At 42.6% G+C, this 24,257-nt stretch overlaps 1 protein-coding gene across 1 annotated transcript in view; it reads right to left on the bottom strand.

The window, feature by feature from the left end:
- NMNAT2 (nicotinamide nucleotide adenylyltransferase 2) overlaps positions 1 to 24,257 on the bottom strand; it is a 196,251-nt gene that overhangs the window by 136,505 nt on the left and 35,489 nt on the right. Inside the window, exon 2 of the mRNA XM_022593336.2 lies at positions 19,648 to 19,793. Within this exon, the coding sequence (XP_022449044.1) occupies positions 19,648 to 19,732 (85 nt within the window). The 5' untranslated portion in view covers positions 19,733 to 19,793. The remainder of the gene's footprint in view (positions 1 to 19,647; positions 19,794 to 24,257) is intronic.

Below are 24,257 nucleotides of genomic sequence, written 5' to 3'. Positions count from 1 at the left end.
ATCCAGGCAATAAGTACAAAAAGTGGGATGAGCGCTGTTCCCCTGACTCCGGGATTAGGACTATATTGTTGCTATAGACTTTTGAAGAAACAACTTGTCCTTCTCTGGAGTACTCAGATGAGTCCTGACAGGATCTGGGGCCGTCACTATCCTAATTTGGCTCTTGATTAATTCAACAAATATTAATCGAGTACTTCCTACGTTCCAGCATTTTCCTAAACACTGGGAATACAGTACAGGATAATACAGAGCAGGACAAGGTTATGCTCTCGTGGAGTCTATATTCTTAGAGAAGAGATGTCAATAAACAAACACCTCCTAAAATATGTCGGGGTGATAATGCTATGATGAGGAAAGGAATAGAAATTGATGGGGAATGGAGAAGATCAGCTATTTAGAGATGCCCAGTAATAACTTATTAACATGCTACCCACAAATCCTTCCTCTGTCAGCGGGGTGGACAGTGCTTCCACATGTTGGATGGAAATACTACAAAATGTATCATTATACATTTGAAAAATAAAAATGTTCAAGATTCTCTTTCTAGATTCTAGGGAATGGGGGTGATAGAAAAGCTAAATAAAATAGCCTGGTTGACAGTTGGAGAAGATGGCATCAGGACAGTCAACCCTAAGTTATGGGAACACAGATTTTGTTCAAGACAGAAGCGCTTTCTAACAAATGAAGCTGTTCAGCAATCAAACAGCCTGAAAATGAGCTCCCTGTCATGAAAAGTATCCAATAAGAGACTGAATGACCTCTGGAGCCTCTTCCAACCGCATATCTGATTATTCCCCATTCTGTGGAGCCTCTCTCTACCCGAAGTCACCATTAGTTCCAGTGGTCAATAGGGTGAAGACAGGAACAAAAAATGTGGCCCCAAACCATAGTTCTCTTGCCAGCCCTCCTAGAGGATGAGCAGTCACCTCACTGTTGGCCCTAGATCCTTCCAGCAGCAGCCAAAGCTGATTCTTCTGCAGGGAGACTAGGGGTACAGACAATCCTAGCTTTACCTTGCAGGACTTACCAAGGACTCACGTCTAAATGAAGTGCTCTGCCCAGCGGGAATGGGTGGGATGTTTTCGCCAGTCATTCTATTCTCACTGACAGTTAAGCCACCAGTGATTACAGAAAGGAGAATTACAAATTGTCCTGGACAGGAGGCAGTCCCTCTGGAGATCCCCACCCGCTCACAACATCCCTGGATGGCAATCACCTACCCTCCTCGGCCTTTCAGCCATTTCCCAAATCCTCCACAAACACTGGCAACCAGACCTCCAGGGTGACTGCGTGTTGGCCCAGGCAAGACATCACGGGACAGACACTGGCAACAACTACTATTACCCCCATTTATCCATCACTTACTGTGGGCCAGATAGTTTGCTAAAAACTCTGTATGTGGCAGGATGGACTATATCCTTTATATATGTGGCTGGGACATACTTGGAGAACTACAGCTGGGCACAGTCTGACTAGTGGTGGCGGCTTTTACTTGCTGAGTGGGATAGGCCAGCCAAGGGACTTAGAGCCATGGGAAAGGTGATGGAGGGGATGGAGGGGGAGCTGGGCCAAGGAAGTGAGGGCAGGGGGACCGAGGGCATTTTGTGGGAAGGACATGGGAAGGTGGGGAGAAATTGCTGGAAGAAGAGATATGAACCTGCTGCCACACGGGGAAGAACCAAATTTCTTCTCCCTAAAGTTGCGTGAAATATTTTGGAAATTGTTGGTGATTTACATTGTAACCCCTGCCATCTCTTGGTAAAATGTTTGGTAAAATCTATATCACTTAGTACCTAGAGACTGGATCTGTGCTTTTTCAGCGCGTGCAATAAGGCACTGGGGCCCAAGGTGAGAGCCAAGTGGTCAAAAAAGGTGGTATTACAATATATTCACATTATGTCATTTAATCAACAGCCCCAAAAGGTAGGTATTACTATACTCATTTTACAGTGTGTTGGGGGGAGGAAGGTTACTGAATAATTATCTGTAGATGTTCTTGCCAACTACAATGTAAAAGAAGGGAGAGAATTTTATACTTATATCTGTCCACTCTGACCCTGTGCCTGTAAGTAAGCAAAATGGTGAGCAGGGCTACTTCACTCTGTTCACCGTCACTGCCCAGGCCCTTCTTGATTTGCTCCCAATCTTCTCCTGTTTCCCTCCAGTGCTTCCTGGTTCTGGGCCAGGTCCTTCTCTTTGCTCCTCACTCTGTCCTCTGGACTGTCCCCAGGTCTCCTTGGTGGTCTGCAGAGTCCTCTGGCCCAACCACACTTGGTTGCCTTGGGCAGGATCCCCAGAGCAGTGCCAGCCTCTCTGCCCACAAACCCTGGCTCTGGCCCACACAGTAGATGCAAGCGCTAGAGGAGGCCTAGCCTCTGTTTCTGCATTGTCACATGACCAAATGTAGTGCTGAGGGTCCCTTTTCACACAAACGAGCAAGGCAGTGTTTTGCAGTAGTTAAACCAGTGATCTCCAGGGTCAGAGCATGTGGGTCTACATTTCTGCCCACCATGCACTTGCTGTGTGGCTTGACACAAGTTACCCAACCTCTCTGATCATTAGCTGAAGGGGAATGATAGTATGATTGTTGTAGGGATTAAATGAGGTAAGGCAAGGAGCGGTCTTAAAACAGTGCCTGGCACAAAGTAAGTGCTCGATAAATGTTAGCTCATGTGTTAGTTTTTAATGATTATGTATTGGATGGAGATGAACGGAGTTGGTCAAAACACAGGCCAGAGTGTCTATCAGTGGTTCCATTTCCCACAGAGGCCTTTGGGCAAATGCCCTCTGGAGATAGTTCAAGTCTATGGAAAGGAAAAGGAAAAGAAAGCTGAGAGATCACCTAATTTTCAAGCTGGATTTTTTTCTCTTCCCCATGTCTTTAATTTCTAAAGTTCAAACTTTTCCCCACAGCTATAGTCACACAATAAAATGAGATTCCTCATAAACAGTGTCATTTCTTATTCCTCTTCCCTTTCCCAGTCTTTTCAGATGCAATGTATTTCTGCATTTCTTTAAACAAACAAACAAAAATTATGATCACAATAGACTGAAATTAACCAAATTTGCATCTAAAAGAAATGTGTATGTGTAAATTACTGAGGGTTTTGCCTGGGGAATGGGAGCAAGTGAAGAGGAGCCAGGCCAGAAAAACTACATTAAATGGCCGTGATGGGTGGCCCCACTCAGGAGACTGTCTTTACCAGGTCCCCTTCATTCCTTCTCCATCCACTGTTAGAGCTCAATACAACCACAAATGAAACCATGAAAAACCAATCTTTACAAAACAAGTGCAGCTGGGAAGAGCAAATTCCATATGGAGAAGTTATTCAAGCCTCTTGTACAATATTCAGAGCCATAAGATTTACTGGGCAAACTGGGATATTGGGCTTAGACATCCCCCAAGGGCTTCAACAGGGAGATCTTTATTCACTACATTTAAATGCAAATGATAACATGACTGCATGACAATACACTTTGAAAAGCTGATTTAAAACAACACAAGGGAAGGATTAAGGGACCAATAAGAAGGATTTTATTCTAATTTTCTACAGAGGTTAAAGGCAGGCCAAATAGAAGTCCAGAATTCAAAAAGGTTGGCAGGAGCCAACCTTGTCCCCAGACAGAATTTGTTTAATTATTTTGCTCTTCTTATGAAGAAATGGAAGAAAAAAAAAAAATTCTTTTTTTTTTTTTGGCTCATCAAAGATATCTATAGCTACCAAGCAGGATTCCTGAGCAATATGAGATTATCTCACCAAACTAATAATAATGCAAGCAAAAGCCCAGAAACTTGACACATAGCCTGTGCCATATTGAGGGTGATTGCATATGCTTAGAGTTAATGGAAACTGTTCTCAGACCCTTATTCTGATTTATGAGAAACCCTGGTTGTTCAGAGTCCCCAGGTTGGGAACCACTGATGTAGGAAGGAACATCTAACACAGACATTCATGGCTTTGAATGACAAGGAATAAAGAGCCGAATGTTGCATGTCATGGAAGAATGGCCCATTGTGTCCAGTGGGAGTTCCACTCTGGAGGGGCGCCTTGGAAGCCCCATATGACGCAAGAAAGATGGGAAAGACCATAAATCCCTTGCGGTAAAGGCAACGCTGATGCTTGTGTCACCCACTGTTGACTGGGGTGAAGGTATGATTATATCTACTCAAAGATGGAAATTAGACATTGTCCCCATACCAGCCCCGTCTGCAACTCAAACTGTCGAGCAAACATGAAATGGAAAGGAGAAAGATCCAGTCTGTAAATGGAGGTCATATAGACAGAGAAGCAAATATATACTAGCTGAAAGGATCTCACCTTGAAACAATAGGATGTCTGGGATTTGCTTCAGAAGAATATAGGGCAGGGTAGGGGTAGGAGTACCAGTGAATAAAGACTGGCAATGAATTGATAATTACTGAAGTTGGGTGACAAGTACATTGGGGTTCCTTATACAATTCTGTTTACTTTTGCATATTTGGAAATTTCCATAAGGAAAATTACTTTTTTGTTATTTGTTTTCTTAAGGATTCCATCTGCCCAATTTAAATGTGACAATGACCACCTCTGTTGGGACAAAGTCATCATTGCAGGGAATAAGAGCATTTCTCAAGGGAGCCCTGGGAATAGGGCAGTGCTAATAGCACAATTGTGAAGGGAGAAGCTAGACAAGATAGGAAGAAGGTTCAGAGTTCAGTCTCAAAACCAGGACTTTTAAACATGGACAAGAGTTGATTTGGAGCTCTCAACAGAACCCATTAAAAAAAAAACACAAAAAACTAGCCCCTGAAATGAAATATTAAGAAACTTGATAATTCAACAGAGACTTCTAGTGTCAGCGCTGTCCCGGAACCTGAAAATTTTCTTTCTTATTCTGAAGGCAGCATGTTACATGTCATACAACCAAGCATGTGCATTGACCTTCAAAGTTCCAGAAGATACCCATCTTGGCAGTATACTAATCAGGTTTGTTCTACCAGCCAGATTTTTAAATAAATTGGACTAAGTTTAGTAGCGTAGTCCATCAAATTGATTGATTATTCAGAACGTCAGGACATTTCAGCATGCAGCTAGCCATAGGTTGCCTTACCTGATTCAATTAGAGAGACACAGTGCCACAAATAAGGGGAACATCCAATAAACTACGTTCAATAATAGGTAAGAAAGCACACATCATGCCACATCAGAATGCTGCGTCACAAACTGGACATAACGTTTAAAGAGGGATGTAGACAATGAAGATATGTTTGAAGAAGATGAGCCAGGATGTTATGAAGACTTAGAAACAGTAATAGATGTCCAGCTGAAGGAACTTGTTAGCCTACGGAGAAGACTGGTGAGGAGGGCTGAGTAGCTGCCTTCAGCTATACGAACGTCTCACAAACAGAGGAAGACAAATTAGACCTGTTCCATGGATCTCAAGGAAACGAACTAGGGCCAACACATGGAAGTCTCAGGAAGGTCAGTGTCAGCCCAATAAAAGAAATAATCTTGAAAAACGTAAAACTGGGCCAAGTGCTATTCGGCTGCTTTGGAAAATAGTGCATTCCCTGGCTCTAGAAGATCTCAAGCCAGAGTTTGGACAAACACTTGCGAAGATGTTTTAAAGGAGATTTCAGGACTGGATGAGGATCTGCGTGATTTTTTAAATCTCCTCCAACTGGAGATTCTGTGATTTCTGAAATGAAAACTTACAATGGACAAACCAAGGTTTTTTGTCCATTTTGTTCGTATGAAGTAGAGTAGATAATACACAAAGCTTCCCTGTGCCAGGTGCCATGTACATAAAACCTTTTTCAAACCATGAATAAATAAAAGTAAAACTTAACTCCTTTGTCATCCCCAAACCTACTTTTGCCTCACTGAGAAACCACTGCTGGATGTACCAGACATCTGACTGAAGCACCCAGTGGATAGTTTCAGGATTCACCTTCATCCTTGACCCACATTTTCTACTCCTGCCAAGCTACAAACTTAATAGCCCCCAAACGCGACTTGCCGCTTCCCCTGTGGATGCCTGGAAAGGCTGTACTCTGGGATAGGGTTCCCTTCTTATAACACATGAGCCTTCCTATCTTGAGGTAACAATCCATCTCAGTTTTGAAGTCCCTAAATGTTTGCTATTTGTCCTGTTTTCTGACTCTGTCATACTTGAATTTCTGTTTCCCTGTGTTTCCTGGTTTCCAAATCCTTGGAATTCTAATTTCCAAATTCTAATCACCTATTTTGCCTAAAGTTTGAGATTCTGAATATTCCTAACAGTTCAATCATTCATTCATCTGCTAAATATTTATAGTAACTGCCACGTGCCTAGAGCACTGTGCTAGGCATTGTAGGAGATACAAAGAGCCCTATGACGTGGGCAAGGGCCTAAATCTGATAGAGAATATGAAACATGGACTGAAATAGCTACAACCCACAGCACAATGTGCTAAGGGCTATACCAGAGGTACAAGCCGAGTGCTGTGAGAGTTCAGAGGCAGGCGAGATCCTGCAGAAAACTGAGATGTGACTGCAAGAGCAGCCTGTAAAAGCCTGATGCAATTGATGTGCTGATTTTTTAAAATCCTCAAATATAAAGTATACAAAATATTAGATTGAAAGAAGGAGGCAGCCGTGAATCAGGTAAAGCAGAGGTCCCCAACCTTTTTGGCACCAGGGACCGGTTTCGTGGAAGACAATTTTCCCGTGGACGGTGGGAGGCGGGGCGTGGTTCAGGCGGTAAGGCGAGTGATGGGGAGTGGTGGGGAGCGGCAGCTGAAGCTTCACTCGCCAGCTGCTCACCTCCTGCTGTGCGGCCTGGTTCATAACAGGCTGCAGGCTGCGGATACATACCGGTCCGCAGCCCGGGGGTTGGGGACCCCTGAGGTAAAGGATGTTCTGGGAAAGTACATCAAATGTTCAGCAGCAGATAAACGTGCAACATTAGCCAGAGGGGCTAATCAATGTCCAATGTAAACCAAACACCAGAAATTCATCCCCGTTGTGAACACAGTCATTTACTCACTCAGCCAGAAAAACTACAATTATGAAATTGAAACTACATTTGCTGCTTAAATGAGTCTTTTTAGAGATTTAGTTTAGACTGAAAATTGTTCATTAAAGAGTTCCTCTGGGTAATGGACTTCAACTGCACTTTATATTTTTAGAACCCTTTAAATTCACTCCCCATTCCAACCCCTAGAGGTAGGTAATATCAGGGATAGGCAAACTTTTTCTGCAAACCGCCAGAAAGTAGTAAATATTTTAGGCTTTGCAATCCAAACAGTTTCTGTCACAACTACTCTGCTCTACTGTTGTAATTTGAAAATAGCCATGGACAGTTTTCACGTGAAGGAGTGTAGCTGTGTGCCAATGTAACTTTATTTATGAATACTCATATTTTAATTTCAGCAAATTTTCATGTGTTACAAAGTATTTTTCTTCTTTTATGTTTTTTTCCACCATTTAAAAATGTAAAAGCCATTCTTAGCTTGCATGCCACATTTGGCTGGCAGGCTGTAGTTTGCTGACCCCTGGGTTATATCAATCACCCTATTTACAGATGACAAAACAAAGGTTAAAGGAGACTAAGTATATTCTCAAATCAATAGCAATTCAGTTTCTTAAATTCCATATATAATGGAACTAATGAGAGAAATAATGAAGCAATAAGAAAAACTGAGACATTTACCCACTCTTTATCAACATGTTTCACAGGGTGGGAAAGTCATGTATTATCTATAAACTTTGACTCCCTGGGGCATAACAAGTAAATAATTTTTAAACTGTGCTTAGCAAGATCGGTTCATGGTAAATGAGGCAATTATGGCTTAAATTTATATGTACTATACTATATTGTCTTTCTTAATTTTAATTTATTATGGGTGACAGTCTCTAAGTTAAAAAAAAATTTTGCCTTATTTTGAAGATCTTGTAGTTTTTGTGATGAACCACACACATCGCTAAATATTTATCAGCACATAAATATCTCAAAAGAGATATGAACAGTTATTGATGTAGTTTAATCTCAGAGCTCCATGGAATGAGGATTCCACCTCTCTGTGGGTACCAAGATGAAGGGTTGAAGAAATGTTGAAGAATAAAGCACTGGGAAATCCAACCCCCCACTGGAATGTCACTTATTTGAGACTTTAAAATGATATAGTAAATTTCAAAGTCACGGACACCCATAGCTTTATAGCAAGAGCAGATATACAGTATACTTGTTCAAGACATCCTGAAAGGATTAGAGCAGAAAACAAGTGTCAGAGAAAATCTCCAATGGTCCTCACTCTTCAGAAAATTAAGCCTAGGGGAAAGAGAACAGGCGCATGATACAAATGCTTAAAAATCAAGGAAGATCACACTAGGGTGAACTGAGTTCACCAAATCTGAAAATACTCTAGCAACAATGAGGTGCCATACTGTTAGAGGAACAACTGACCAAAACCGCCCGCCCTGGCCTGGCATCATAGTAACCACATGCATGAGTTATCTTACAACAGGAGGTCCTGTTAAAGAATGAGGCGGAACTAACAAGCTACCACCAACCGGAAGAACTGGGTAAAGGTTAAAAGAAGAGAGGAGACGCCAGTCCTACCAACCTCTCAGGATCCTTCTTGCTGGAATCCATCTTGGCTGAGCAATGCACATGCCACCAGGAAGGACCTTAAGTCAGAACGATCGGCCAGAGACAACCCAGAAACTAACCCCATTATCATAAAACCTGAGACTGCGAGCCACGTGGCAGAGCAGTTCTCCTGGGTTCCCTTACCCTGCTGCTCTCCACCCAGGCACCCCTTCCCGATAGAGTCTCTTGCTTTGTCAGCAGACACACAGACACACACATGTGTCTTTCTGAGTGTTAGACAAGAGCCCACCCTTGGGCCCTCGAAGGGGACCCCTTCCTGTAACAATCCCACTGAAGTGCAGAAGGGCTACATTTAGAACCTAGGTGAGAACAACTTCCTATGAGAGAGGTGGTTGGTTGGTTGTTTATTTGCTTAGGTGGGTTGTACAGCAGTATAATTCCCCACTTATTTATTCCTTCAGTAGAATGGACAAATGGTTCCATTTCAGAAAGTAATAGATAAATAAATAAACAATATTTTAAAATCATGGGGGAAAAAAGCCCTCCATATTTAGAAAAGTGATACAAAAATAATAACTTTAAAATATTTAGATAAAATCATGGCGTCAGGAGCTTCCCTGGTGGCGCAGTGGTTGAGAGTCTGCCTGCCGATGCAGGGGACGCAGGTTCGTGTCCCGGTCCGGGAAGATCCCACATGCCGCGGAGCGGCTGGGCCCGTGAGCCATGGCCGCTGAGCCTGCGCGTCCGGAGCCTGTGCTCCGCAACAGGAGAGGCCACAACAGTGAGAGGCTCGCGTATTGCCAAAAAAAAAAAAAAAAAAAAAAAAAATCATGGTGTCAGAGCCCTAATAAAGGGAACACTGACATTTGGGATGTAGGTCCCACATCTGGAATGCACTCCTCTGCCCATCACTAAAAGGGCTGAGTAAAGTCTAAACTCTTTGGTGCCTACCCTCCACCCCTGCCAAAACCTGTTTTCTGGCTCTCTGGTCTCCTGCCCTTTCCTGTCCCCGCCCGCACTCCAGTCATCTAACAAGCTCCCTGGAGATCCCTTAATGTGCCATGATGTTTGGGGCCTTTACACGTACCCAGCTCTCAGCCCAGAATGCCATTCTCCATCCTGTCCACTGGGCAGCTCCTACCTTCAAGCTCATTCTCACTAATACACGCCCTGATGATCCTCCCACCATGTCCAGAGTGATCACTTTTTCTTCTATATGCTCACTGTACGTCATCCTCCCCTCTTTTTACAGCACTATGACCTGAGCTGCTATGTGCAGTTTATCTCCTCTACAGAAGATGATCTCCCTGAGGCATAAGAAGGAATGCCTTTAACTTTCATATCCCTGAGGCTTAGCGTGGTGCCAGAGGCACATTCGTAACTCAATAAACATTTGCTGAATGAATGAATGAACGCATACCGAGTCCTTTTAAGACTCTACCCTTCCTACCACAGAAAGAATCTAGACTTAAGGTCAGGGTGGTAGGTAATTCTAACATTTCATTCATTCACTCATTCAACAGACATTTATTGAGTACTTACTATGTGCCAGGAACTCTTCTAGGAGCATGAGAAACGTCTGTGAGCCGAGTAAACAAAGATCCCTGCCATTGAAGAGCTCACATTCTGGTTGGGGAAACAGACATTAAACAATAAATGTAACAGATAAATAACATGCTTTGTTAAAAGGGGATAAGAAGTAAGGGGAAAAGATATAAGTAGAGCATGACAAGGGGGACTGGGAGTGTGTGAGTTGTGATTTTAAACTATGTGATCAGGGGAGTAGGACCTGCCAAATAGACAGTGAGAAGGTTGCATTTGGACAAAGACTTAGAGAGTCAATTAGACATGGGGATATATGGGGGAAGGGCATTCCAGGCAGCGAGAACATTCAGTGCACACTCTAAGGCCAAGACAAGGAGGTCAGTGAAATTGGCTAAGAATGAGGTTGGAAAGAGGTGTGATGAGGTAGGGGGAGAAGGGGGAAAGGTGGCAGATCATGGAGGCCTTTGTAGGTCATTAAAATGACTTTGACCCTGAATGAAATAGGGAACCACTGGAGGATTTTGAGCAAAGGAGCAACATGATCTGATGTACATCTGACTTACATTTTAAAAGGATCACTCAGCTATTTTGTTGAGAATTTAGTATTGGGCCAAGGGTAGAAGCAGAGAGATCAGTTAAGAAGCTATTGCAATGATGTAAACGAACTGTAACAGTGGCTTACATCAGGGCTGTAGATGGGAAAAAGTGACTGGTCCTAGTTTTATTTTGAAGATAGATCCAAAAACATTTGCTGCCATAGATGGGATGTGCAAAGAGAGAAGGATCAAGCATTAGTCCAAGGTTTTCGACCTAAGCAACTGGAATAAGAGAAAAACTATAAGCATTTAGCCTTATCTAGGGGCTATACTTCACTCACCCTCCTACTGTCTGGTAAGTATTAAGTGAGGTCAATATGTAGCAGCATAGTGACCCACGTGGAGGCAACATGATGCAGGAGAGAGAGCAGAGAAAGAGTGCTGTTTAGCTGCTACTGCATCCTGGGGTTAGCCTCTGAGTCTTGCTCATTTTCTGCCTCCTCCTCTTACTCCCTTATCCCCCAAATTACAAGAATTTTCCTTGTTGGCTCACTTGTTCAGAACTAAAGAGAATTATGCCATAGATTTAGTGGAAAACAGTTTAATGGTAGTAGATTTTAAAGAAGCTCAAATAAGGTTAACTCCATTATTAAAATGATCATGGGGAAGGTGATGATGCTGGTAGTGTTTATAATATTTGCCTTTGCTGCAGAGTTCATAAACCATAGAGATATTGTGCAAAAGGAGGAGGGAGCCAAAGCCGGGAGGATGGCCTTAGTCACACCTTGTAAGCCACCAAACATCTTTTTTAGGCTAAAATACTTCTGAGGCTATCTGCCAAACTGTATTTTTTTAAAAAAACAAATGTGTTCCATGCATTTGAATGCTTATGATTGGAAAACCTCTGGCGATGGAAAACTTTGTTCTTTTTAAACTGATGCTGCATTTACATATATTGAGATATGGAACACATCTGTAAATAAAGTTGTGCAATTCTCTATAAAATGCATTCCTACATCCCAGTTCTTAGTTTGTTAGATCAGATCCTTAAGAATTATTTTAAATGCCTTTGTTTAACCAAAATTTTGTGTGTTGAGTGTTTTTGTTTTTTTTTAAACTGGTGTTTAAAAACTTTTTAATGAGTTCCTTTGTGCCCTTAGGATCTTTCTTGAGCAATTCAGGATGATCTGAAAACTCTTTAGAAATGAACGAGAACTCTACTGCAAAGTGTGTATTTCATAGTATCATTAAATATTGATTAAGCACCCACTACATATACAACACTGTATTGGTGGCTGAAAGGACAATGATATTTAGATTTGAATCTTTTTAAAGAAACACTTTCAAAACAGGGTTTTCATTCTCTTTCCCAGTCATGCATAGACTACTTTCACAACTATTACTTATTAATAGAAAAATAACAGAAAATATAGATTATCTGTCTAGTTTTGCATTTTCCTCTCTTGTCTGAGGATCTCTCTGAAACAGACAGAGATCCAGACCTGAGGGTTTGCCAGTTATGTTTTTAGTTTAGTTTGCCTCTGCATTTTAGGCTGTTCATTTGACTTGGTCTAAAACTGGAAATTTGTGTAGAAGTGTTTCTCTTGAGACTCATAACATTTTAAAGGAGGTTCCTACTGAGCAGTAATCTGAACTATTTCTTAAAAGTCATATGAATCTCTTAATTCTGATAGTTTTAAGCATAAAGGGTTGGATATGTAGAATAAGATCAAGGAAAACAAAAAGAGAAGAGAATCTGAAAATTAATATTTCTTCATTTCAAAATTCATAGTACATCAACCTCGGTTATATCCTGTTCCTTGGTCTGGGATGCATTCTAGATGGGAGAGTTGCCTATCGTAATTAGCATAATTGTGTCCACGTGGGGCTCAGTCAATCAATTCAGCAGGAGAAAGTAAATCAAACTACCTGTTCATGTGGACAAAAATATCTAAATTTTCTTTTTCAGCCATTATTCTCACGTCATGAGTAGACACAGCTCTCGCCAGTGAAACTACCATGAGTGATCCATGAGTTTCCATTAGAGGACATTCAACTTATCAGTGATTTAGAATTCCCAAGCATCCACTTAAATATATTATTACAGCCATCACCATAGTGATGGGCAAGTTCTGGAATGGTCTTTTGAACTGCATCAACTGTTTTCAATCTCACATCCTCAACATTATAAAAGAGTCAACTTTAGGACCTTGATTTTCTCCCATCTCGTAGTTTATAAAAAAGCTGGCAAATTCTTTATCTTTTTATTTCCATAATGTTAATGAATTTCAATATATTTCTTGCATGAAGAATTTTGAACAATCCAAATAAAACCTACTAGGAATTTTCATTAGAAGTTTCATATGTCCCAGGTTACAAAGAGACTTTGAATTTAGGTATTTCCTTCTTTTGCATTAGTACTTGGTTAGAATACATTATTTCCAAAATCTTAGAGTAAGAAGTATGAAGCTTCACTTTCCCCACCAAACCCAAACCTGCTTCTCTTCCAATGTTCTCTATTCATCCACTTTGGATGGAAACATGCCAGTTACCCTGGACTACTTTGCCATCACCCACCCATCAAATCACCAAATAAGGATCTCTTTTACCTCCTAAATATTTTCAAATACACTCACTCTCCATCCCAAATGCCACCAACCTGAGCAAGGTGACAGTCTTCTCTGACTTGAACTCTGTATTGCTGAAATAGGTGCCCATCTGTTCACTACATCTCCATCCTTGCCCTTCACCAGTTTACATTCAAAATTCAATTAAATCATAATCTTAACAATATGATTATGACATCCCTTTACTTAAAAAAGGCAATATTTTGTCACTGCCATTGGGATAAAATCTATATTCTTTAATATGACTTACAAGCCTTCATAATTGATCAGATTTCCATCTAACTTCCCAGTCTTATTTCTCAATCCCCTCCTCCTTGAGTCATCCTGAACTTTTTTTTTGTTCTAATGTCATGGCTCTCTGTCTCATCACTCCAGCCCTTTATGCATGGTTGATTCCTCCACCTGGAACGACATTCATTTATTTTTTATTTATTCAGCAACTATTATGAAGCAAAGACTCTTTAGGGCTTCCCTGGTGGCGCAGTGGTTGAGAATCTGCCTGCTAATGCAGGGGACACGGGTTCGAGCCCTGGTCTGGGAGGATCCCACATGCTGCGGAGCAACTAGGCCCGTGAGCCACAACTACTGAGCCTGCGCTCCGCAACAAGAGAGGCCGCGACAGTGAGAGGCCCGCGCACTGCGATGAAGAGTGGCCCCCGCTCGCCGCAGCTAGAGAAAGCCCTCGCACAGAAACGAAGACCCAACACAGCCAAAATTAAATAAATAAAACACTGAATACATAACTACTTTAAAAATAAAATTACAGTTGCTACAATGTTTAAATAAATAAATAAAGACTCTTTATTTGCAATTATTATTATAGTATACTATTATGGAGAGCTTACTCCATGCTAGGTACTAGGAAGTAAATCAATGATTAAACCAGGCATGGTTTCTATCTTAATAAATCTTACTGTCTAGCATGGCAAATAGTCATGAAACACAGAATGAGATTAGAGTTTATGGTATGGAAAGTATAAGGTGATGTGGGATCAAATGTCAAATGTCAGTAAGGGTAACCATACTTAATTGAGGAGTCATTGGAGGTTCCCTGAGGAAGTACTGTTGAAGCTAAAATCTGAAAGATGAGTAGGAGCTAGTTGTGGTAACAGAAGAGTGGAGGAGGTGGAGGAGGAGGAGGAGGATGAGGAGGCGGGGAGAGTGGTGGAATAAATGTTCTAGTGGCACAGTTAAATGGAAAATATATGAGTACTGAGAAAAGAAATAGCTTTCCCTTGTTATAAGCATAAGATATTGGGAACAGGTATCTTTATTGAATATATTTTGTTGATGGCCTGTGTCACAAAGGAAAACAATTTATAAAGTTCTCACTACCCATTTTTTTAAAATTTATTCATTTATATATACATATTTGGCCGCACTTGGTCTTTGTTGCTGCACGCGGGCTTTCTCTAGTTGCAGTGAGCGGGGGCTACTCTTGGTTGTGGCGCATGGGCTTCTCATTGCGGTGGCTTCTCTTGTTGTGGAGCACGGGCTCTAGGCGCGCGGGCTCAGTAGTTGTGGCGCACGGGCTTTGTTGCTCCGCGGCATGTGGGATCTTCCCGGACCAGGGCTCGAACCCGTGTCCACTGCATTGGCAGGCAGAGTCTTAACCACTGCGCCACCAGGGAAGCCCCGTCTCACTACCCTTTGTTGATAACTAAGTTCAGTGGCTCTTTCTTTCATAAATGCTGTTGCAATTAAAGGAGTAAAAAAAAATCTTTGGTGAGAGACAGCCTGGATATCAGGAAACTAGTTCTATTCTGACTTTTGCTTATGACTGTACCAAATGACTTACTCTTACTTGTATCTCTGCTTTGTTGTTTGTAAAAGGGTGGTGATAATATCACCCAGTTTAGGTTACAGGGTAGAATCAAATGAGATAGTGTTGGAAAAGTATAAGTACCACACTACTGAATGAGCTTTTTAAAATATGCATTTCAAGCATACTAAACAGTTTCTCAGTTTTAGACTGTTCTCTACATATTGGTAGAAACACAAATTCATCTTTCTTATGATTTGTAGTTGTAGCAACAGGAGCTGCAATTCCAATTTCACAAGTAAAAAGCCATCTTCAGTACATTTTAAGAGAAACAGAATTAGATTATGTCTCTTTTCAAAAAACCCAATTGTTTTTCAAAAAAACCCAATTGTTCAAACCAAAAATATTTCGAAGTAGAAAAACTGGAAAATCCAGTTACTTTGGAATCATCAAAAAATAGGACACATTTCTATCGTGATCAAGTCCCTCAATTCCTTTATTTTTTATGGAGAAGTTAATCTGATCAGACCTTTCTTACTTTCCTGTTTAAACTTACTATCAGATCTACCAGTGGTATATTTATTGATAAATATTGGCAATACAAATGCAAAGAAAGTTGTACTGAAATATAATCTCTACATGTTTAATAACTACAAACTTACATGTAAAAAAGAAACCTTCTAGCCTCATGTTACCTTTGTATGTAATAAGGCAGACATGAAATAAAACACGGTTGGTTTATGGGTCTGCTTTGCCAAAAACTTTTACTCGTTCCTGAAAACATTTTATTTTTTATTTTACTTTTAAATTTTATTTATTTTTTGGCTGCATTGGGTCTTTATTGCTGTACGTGGGCTTCTCATTGTGGTGGCTTCTCTTGTTGCACAGCACGGGCTCTAGGCGTGTGGGTTTCAGTAGTTGCAGCACGTGGGCTCAGTAGTTGCAGCACATGGGCCCTAGAGTGCAGGCCCAGTAGTTGTGGTGCAGGGGCTTAGTTGCTCCTTGGCATGTGGGATCTTCCGGGACCAGGGATCAAACCCATGTCCCCTGCATTGGCTGGCAGATTCTTAACCACTGCGCCACCAGGGAAGTCCTGAAGACATTTTAGTCACAGTTAAGTATATAGCTGTCAAATACCTCTATCACAAATATTAATTTTGGGGGGAGTTCCCTGGTGGTCCAGTGGTAAAGAATCCGCCTTCCAATGCAGGGGATGCGGGTTTGATCCTTGGTCGGGAACTAAGATCCCACATGCCGCGGAGCAACTAAGCCCACAGGCCGGGCCGCAAACTACAGGGCTCTGGAGCCCGCACGTCACAACTAGAGAGAAGCCCACACGCCAAAACAAAGAGCCCATGGGTAGCAACTAAGACCCAACACAGCCAAAAATAAATAAATAAATAAATAAATAAATTTTAATATTAGTTTTTTCTTATATGTTCCCGTAGCCACAAATAGGAATAATATCAACTCCCCTTTCAGAATAAAAAGACAAGCTCATTCTAAAATATTTTACAAATAATGAGAACTGGACAAGTACTACTTTATAGAGACGAAGCCTGAGTTTTTAGTTCTGAATGACACTTTTTTGTTTTGTTTTGTTTATAGTCTCTTTTTTCTTTGGTAAGCAACTGTATTTCAAAATATAGAAGCTCTATTAAAGGTGTCTAATTTCAAAGTCCTGTTTGCATCTTTATATTTTTTTTCTATTACAAATTGCAGGCATCTTTTAAAAGTTTGATAATTTTATTGCATTAATTATTTCTGTATTGTTGGGGAAAAAATTTTAAAGCCATTTAAAAGGAGAAAATAGTTCATGGATGCCTGGTTTCTTTAGAGATGGGAAAGAGCTCTTAAGGAAATGCATATTTAGGAATCTCATTTAGTTGATGGCAATTGAATTCTCATCTCTATTAGTATATGTTTGAAGGAAATAGAGTTCATGGAATTATTCAGTCAGAAGATTAGTGAGCAGCTCTTTCTGCTTTTGTTACAGTGCAAAGGCCTATTCAAGAGGAATCAGAAATGTGGGGTTCCAGTCTCAATTCTGCCACCCACGCTCCATGTCACTTAAGCCACTTAAGAAAGGCACTTAGCCTCTGAACATCAGTTTCTCATTTGTAAAATGGAGATAATGATGCCTTTCTTGTAAGCTTCTTATTAAGAATAAGTGACATACACGATGAAAATGCCTTGTAAATCAGAAGCTGCTCTACAAAAATAAATTACAAAACTTATCACTAGCTCAAAGATTCCCATAAGAGATTCTACAAGAAAAATTGTTTAATATGTATTTTGTGTTCTTGTTCCTGTTTCCTTTTCAATGTATATGTGCTAAATCCTTCATTAGGTTATAAGCTCCTTAAAGCCACAGTGAGCATACCGTATCCTCTTTCCATGTTGCTCTCTGGATTACACATAACTCATGGACACTCAAAAGTCTTTGTTGATATTCTCTCCTCTTCTTCAGTTCCAATCATAAGCAAAAGTCACTACTGTCAAAGTCTCCTTTCACCTATTCTATGTCTAAACCTCCCTGCTGTAATCCATACCTATTTCCATATACTCTCTCCTCTAAACTCATGGAGAACTGGCAGGTCAGCATCAACTTAACAAAAGCCTTTATCACCATTACTAAACTCTCTTTAGCTGCAAGACAAAATCTCTGGTTCTCAATCTAAATCTACCCCTCCTGCAATCCAAAACAAGTGGAATTAGGTACATCGTTAGTCCCAGGAAGAAAGGAGGAGTACCTGCTGGCCCACTAAAGATTACTAGAGCCAAGGAGTTCCAGAGGAGAGTCCCTCCCTGTCTGGGCAACTGAGAGGAATAAAGTACAGCCACATAAAATGGCTAGAGGAAATACAGAGAGAGAAAAAAAGAAGGACAGGGGTGAAGACACCAGAATCAAAAGAAAGTGAAAGGAGAGTGTTTTCAGGGCACTGATATTCCCTTAGAAGGCTGATGAGATGCTCTAGTCTACTTTGATGCTAGAACAAAAGTCTTTATTTAATAGGTAAGTTGGCACCAGCTCCTGATACAACACTTTTAAAAGCGAAAGTATGGTGAGGAAGGGATGGCTACCTCAGTCACCCTCCTTGGATCCTATAAATGTGCCTATGTGATCTGCACTCTTCTCAAAGTATATTCTTTCCATGAGGTTTTTAATAAGGGTGCCCAGTTCAACTCACCTTTTAGGTTTAAGAGAGGAATATTTTTATTCTAAGCCACCTCTCCCAGTCTTTACCGATATGATGTGGCTTTCACTAAACAGTCCTAGGAGGGCCCACGCAATCCTCAGGCTCCGGGTAAACACGTGTGCCTGCAGCCGGCTCCAGCTCGCCCTGCGTTTCAGCACCGCTGTCTCTGGATAGCGCCTCACTGGCCGGCCGGCGCAAGGCCTCCCACCCTTCACTCATCCATCCCTAGTCCACTCGCTTTCCTCTTCTCGCTTCTCTCATTGCCAGAAGAAAAGCATCCCGACTTCTAACTTCTCCTCAATTCCTGCTTCAAAAGTGACCTCCGCGTGCCTCCCTCAGGGTCTAAACGCGCAAGCCCCCGCGCCTTTGGGTCCTCCTGCAGCAGCAGCGAAGCCCCGCCGTTTACCCACCGGTGGCCCGAGATCTCTGTCAGGCAACGATCACCTTTCCCTTACCACTTCTCAATCCCAACCAGCAGCCAGAAGCTCACTCGGCCTCTCTCTTCGCCACAAAGCCTCCTTGAAAAAAACGCGCGATGATGCGCCCTCGCCTCGCCCAGCCCCCAAACACACACACACACACACACACACACACACACACAGAGTCATACATACACTCACACGCCTCAAACCTTGTGGGAGCCATCGCCAACCTGGGCAGAGCCTCAGCCAACTTGGGCCCCATCCTTCAACACCGGCTCGCAAAGGGCAGCCCGCAGCAACCGCCCCGCCCTCTCCCCTTCCTAGGCGGTGGGTCCCGGCAGCCAAGCCCAGGCCCCCGCCCCCTGCTCCCCACCTCCACATTCACTAAGCCATCCACCTCGCGCGCGCAATCCACTGTCCACAACCCTCAAACATTTGCCCCGGGCCGCCCCGAACCAGCAGCCAAACCATAAACGAATCTCCGTGAACCCCAGCCCTGTTCCTGGTGTGTTGTGTGTGTTTGGGTCTCTGAAGCATATACACCATTAACTCCTTCGAGCTTTCGGCCCAACCTAAACAAACAGCACGTTATCTCTAACCCCCTTCTCCCTTCTCCGCGCCCCAACCTCTGCCCCCATCCCGATCCTCACCGGCCAAGTCGCCAAACCACCGCACCACCGCACCCCGGTTCTCAAACCTCGACCTCCCACCAATCCGAACCAACACTCCCCTCCGGCCCCTCCCCTCCCCCACCCCTTGGCCCCCAGCGAGGGTCTGGCCCGAGCGAGTGACGCCTCGGAAGCACAGTCTGCGTCCCCTCCCGGGAGCCCAGAATAGAGGGGCTGACCTCCCACCAGCTGGATCAGCCAGCACACCTCTCCAGATGGGTACTCGCCTTACCGTCAGGCGCCCTGGGAAACACAGGTGCCGGGGAAAGGAGAGAGGCGGAAGCAGTCTCCGGGGGTGGGCGGGAGGACTCACCGAACATCTGAATGTGCCCTTTGGTGATGGGATTGAAGCTGCCGCAGGCGAGCAAGATAACGTGGGTCTTGGTGGTCTCGGTCATGGTGCGGGTGGGTCCCTCGCGCTGGTCCAGGGGTCGCCTCTCTTTTTGTGTCTCGATACGTCTGCAGAGGGAGAAAGGAAGGCGAGGCTCCGGCGGTGGATGCTGGGGACTCCAAGGAGCCGCTCCAGACGCAAACCGCGTCACTCCCCGCCTCCCCTTAACGCTTGCAGCGCCGGCAAGATCCGAGGCTGCTTTTGTATCGCTAAGCTCCGTCCTCTTTTCCTTCTAGCTTCTTTCACGCCTCTCGCCCTGGTCTCCCTCTCCTCCCTTTCTCTCACCCCCACCCCACCCCATCACGCTCTCTTCCTTAGTGTTTACCTATAAGTCAAGATGTGGTACCCAAGCCCAGAACCGTGAACACTGACAGGCAACCATCAGCATGGTGTGAGCTCTTTCTCTTACCTCCTTCTGAATTAGTTTTCCTCCCTCAATCTAACATTTTTCTGTCCACACCTACTTTCTCGAACATTTCCAACTCTAAAAGTGTTCGACTTTAAGAACTGTTTTCTTTCTCTCCTCAAAATTTTAAGTGGGGAAATGACAATTCGTCACTTCAGGAGTATTCATTTCTGCCCGTCTTTCCCCCCTTATCTCATGGTTTTGAACTACTAAACTGAGTCCAGACGTTGACCTAGTGGCTGCCAAGAAATAGGGGGAACCTGAATCCTTCCCCTGGCATACTGCTCCTTTTGTGGGTTGAAGCAATGAGAACATGGATGTGACAGAGTTATTAAAGCTGTGTTAGAAAATTATTGTGATCTTACATAAGCTATCAAAATTGAGACAAAGATTTACCCATTCAACAAGTGTTCCTTGAGTGCCCACTATGTGTTAGGCTCTGTTATAAACACTGCTGATAAAGCAAAGTCCCTGTCTTCATCAAGTTTACATTCTACTGGAAGGAGATAGACAATAAACAAACATAGAAGGGCTTCCCTGGTGGCGCAGTGGTTGAGAGTCCACCTGCCGATGCAGGGGACATGGGTTCGTGCCCCGGTCCGGGAGGATCCCACATGCCGCGGAGCGGCTGGGCCCGTGAGCCATGGCCACTGAGCCTGCACGTCTGGAGCCTGTGCTCCGCAATGGGAGAGGCCACAACAGTGAGAGGCCCGCGTACCGCAAAAAACAAAAACAAAACAAACAGAAGGAAATATTAGAGGCAATTGTGCAATGCACAATAAGTGAATGCAGTTCACTCTCTGGCACAACAAAGGGTGAATGGAGAAGAGGGGACCACTTGAAATGAAGAAGTTAGGGAAGGCCTCTCTGGGGTGGTGAAATTTAAACTGAGACCCAAATGACAAGGAGTTGCTAGTACAAGTATTCTGGGACAGGGAAGGGCTCATTGTGCTCCTAGAAATGAAAGAAGGCCAGTGTGACCAGACTGCATGAATAATGGGAAAAATGCTAAGAGAGAAGATTGGACTGGTGATTAGGACCAAATCAAGTAGAGCTTGTAGGCTAGGGTAGGGTTTGGATGTTTCTCTAAGAGGAATAACTTAGAGAGGAATAACAAAAGGAAACCACTGAAGCTTTTAGGCAGAGAAGTGGTAAGTAATTTACATTTTTATAAGATCGCTCTGGCTGCTAGGTGGAAAATGGGAAGGCAAGGAAAGCATTTAGGAAATCCTCCTGGTAGTCTAAGCAGGTGCAGTTGTCCTTGGACTAGGTTTTATAGAGGTGAAACTGATGAGAAGCAAAGGGTCTCAGGATAAGTTTTGTAGATAAAGTTTACAGTCTTTGCAAATGGATTGGATGTGAAGGATGAGGGAAAGAGAAATCTAGGAAAATGTCTAGAAATTTGGTTTAAGTAAATGAGTGGACTGAGAGTGAGAAAGATGGAGAAAGGAAGTTTCAGGGATGACCAATGTTCTATCCTGATACAATAAATAAACCTAATAATTTGAGATTTTTTTTAAATAGCCTTTCAAAAAACTGAGATATAACTGACATATGCATTGTATTAGTTTTAGGTACACATAATAATTCTGAACTTAGAGATCCACAAGTACCAGTATTTACTTTTTTTGGGCTTCAAGATTCTTGGATAAATTTCTACCTATTTTAGTGGGTTGGTCATTGTTTCTTATTTAAGAGCATGTAGTTGGTGTACAGTAAATATTTGTTAAATTATGCTGAACAGCAAATTGATCCTAATATGCATAAAATTTCCAGTTTAAAGATAAGTCCTAAGAACTGATGTATATTTGTAATTTGATGTATCTTCCCTCACAGGGGATGCAGATTAGTGGGACAGAAGAGCAGGAGATGTTGAGGGGAGCCCGACTTGGGTAGGAAACTCTGACACTTATTAGCTGGGCAATAAATATTTATTGAGTGTCTGCCACGTGCCAGATACTTGATTTAGAGGCTGTGAACAAAACAAAGTCCCTGCTTTAATACAGCTCTCATACTAGAGGGCAAAACAGACCATTGAAAAATAAAATAAAATAAACATAATGGTAACAGATACCATAATGAAAAATAAAGCTGGATGAGAAGAAAAGGAAAGGGAAATTCTCCTTTATTCAAGGTGGTCAGGGATGGCCTCTCTGATAGGATGGGATCTGAGCAGGGGCCTGAAAGAAGTGAAGGAATGTGTCATTTGAATATCTGGGGAGGAACATACCTGGCAGAACAGCAAGTGCAAAGAGCCTGAGGAGCAAGAGTGTTTGAGAGTCTTCGACAAGCACACCCATGTGGCTGCACAAAAGAAAGCAAGTGGAAAAGTAGGACAGATCAATAGGGCCTCATAGGCCCTGGTGAGGGCTTTGGCTTTTTCACTGGGAGAGATAGGAAGTCACTGGAGGTTCTGAATAGAGAAGTCACATGAACTGACTTACATTTGAAAAGTACCATTTTGGCAGGAAGTATAAATTTTGGAGTCATCAGCATAGTTTTATATTTAAAACCAAAGGATTAAATGAGGTCACCTAAGGAGTAACATATATATATATATACATAGAAGAAAAGAGGCCCTCAGATTCAGCCCCGGGGCACACCAAATTAGCAACAGTAGCTAACATTCACTGAATACCAGTAGAAGCCCAGGCATTATAAGCCATTTACAGATGTTAATTCATTTAACACTCACCATAATTCTATGAGTTCAAATAATTTTATCCCATTTTAGAGATGAGCATAAGGGAGAACAGAGAAATGAAATAACTGGTCCTAGTAAGTATGGATTCAAATTTAAACCCTGGTAGTTTTGGTTGAAGGCCCTGTTGTTGATCCAAGCCTACTGTTTCATCTTGTTTCACTGCTATGCTATACAGGCATACCTTGTTTTATTGAGCTTCACAGACATTGCGTTTTTTCAAATTGAAGGTTTGTGACAACCTTGAGTGAAGCAAGTATATCTACACCATTTTTTTCCAATATCATTTGCTCATTTTGGGTCTCTGTGTCCCAGTATCTCAAACTGTTTTCATTGTTATTATATTTGTTATGGTGATCTGCAATCAGTTGTCTTTGATGTTACTATGGTAATTGTTTTGGAGCACCATGAACCACACCATATGATACGGCAAACTTAATTGATAAATGTGTTCTGACTGCTCTACTGACCAGCAGTTACCCCATCTCTCTCCCTCTCCTTCGGCCTCCTTATTTCCTGAGACACAGTGATATTGAAATTAGGCCAATTAATAACCCTAGAATGGCCTCTAAGTGTTCAAGTGAAAGGAAGGGTCAACTGATGCAGCAAGCTCCATCGCTGTCTTATTTTAAGAAATTGTCATATCTACCCTAGCCTTCAGCATCCATCACCCTGATCAGTCAGCAGCCATCAACATCCAGGCAAGACCCTCCACCAGTCAAATGATTGATTATGACTCACTGAAGGCACAGATGATGGTTATCATTTTTTAGCAAACAAGTATTTTAAAATTAAGGTAGGTACATTGTTGTTCTTGTTGTTGTTTTCGGTACGTGGGCCTCTCACTGTTGCGGCCTCTCCCGTTGCGGAGCACAGGCTCCGGACGCGCACGCTCAGCGGCCATGGCTCACGGGCCCAGCTGCTCTGCGGCATGTGGGATCTTCCCGGACCGGGGCACGAACCCATGTCCCCTGCATCGGCAGGCGGACTCTCAACCACTGCGCCACCAGGGAAGCCCTGTACATTGTTTCTTTTAGACATAATGCTATTTCAAACTTAATTGACCACAGTACAGTGTAAGCAGAAATTTTATAGGCTCTAGGAAACCAAAAAATTCATGTGACTCACTTTATTACAATATTCACTTTACTGTGGTAGTCTGGAACCAAATCTGCAATATCTCCAAGGTATACCTGGACTAACTGCATTCATAAAAATGAGGATAACTATACCCACCAAACCACAGAGATGTGAAGATTACCGGTAATGTAGAACACCTAGCATATAACAGATGGTCAATAAGTGATACCTATTTTATAAATGAGAGAATGGAACTTTGTAGCAGAGGTTTGAAGAACAGACTGAGAATTGCCATACCAAGTGTTCAGGTTTTCCCTCCTTTACCCAGGGAAAGTGGAAAAGTAG

This window comes from Delphinapterus leucas, chromosome 1 (assembly GCF_059928025.1).
Source record: "Delphinapterus leucas isolate spDelLeu-1000000601 "Yukka" chromosome 1, BTC_Dleu_Yukka2, whole genome shotgun sequence".
NCBI classification, from domain to species: Eukaryota; Metazoa; Chordata; class Mammalia; order Artiodactyla; family Monodontidae; genus Delphinapterus; species Delphinapterus leucas.
Note: the sequence above shows the minus strand (reverse complement) of the source record. Positions and strands in the feature narration are given on the sequence as shown.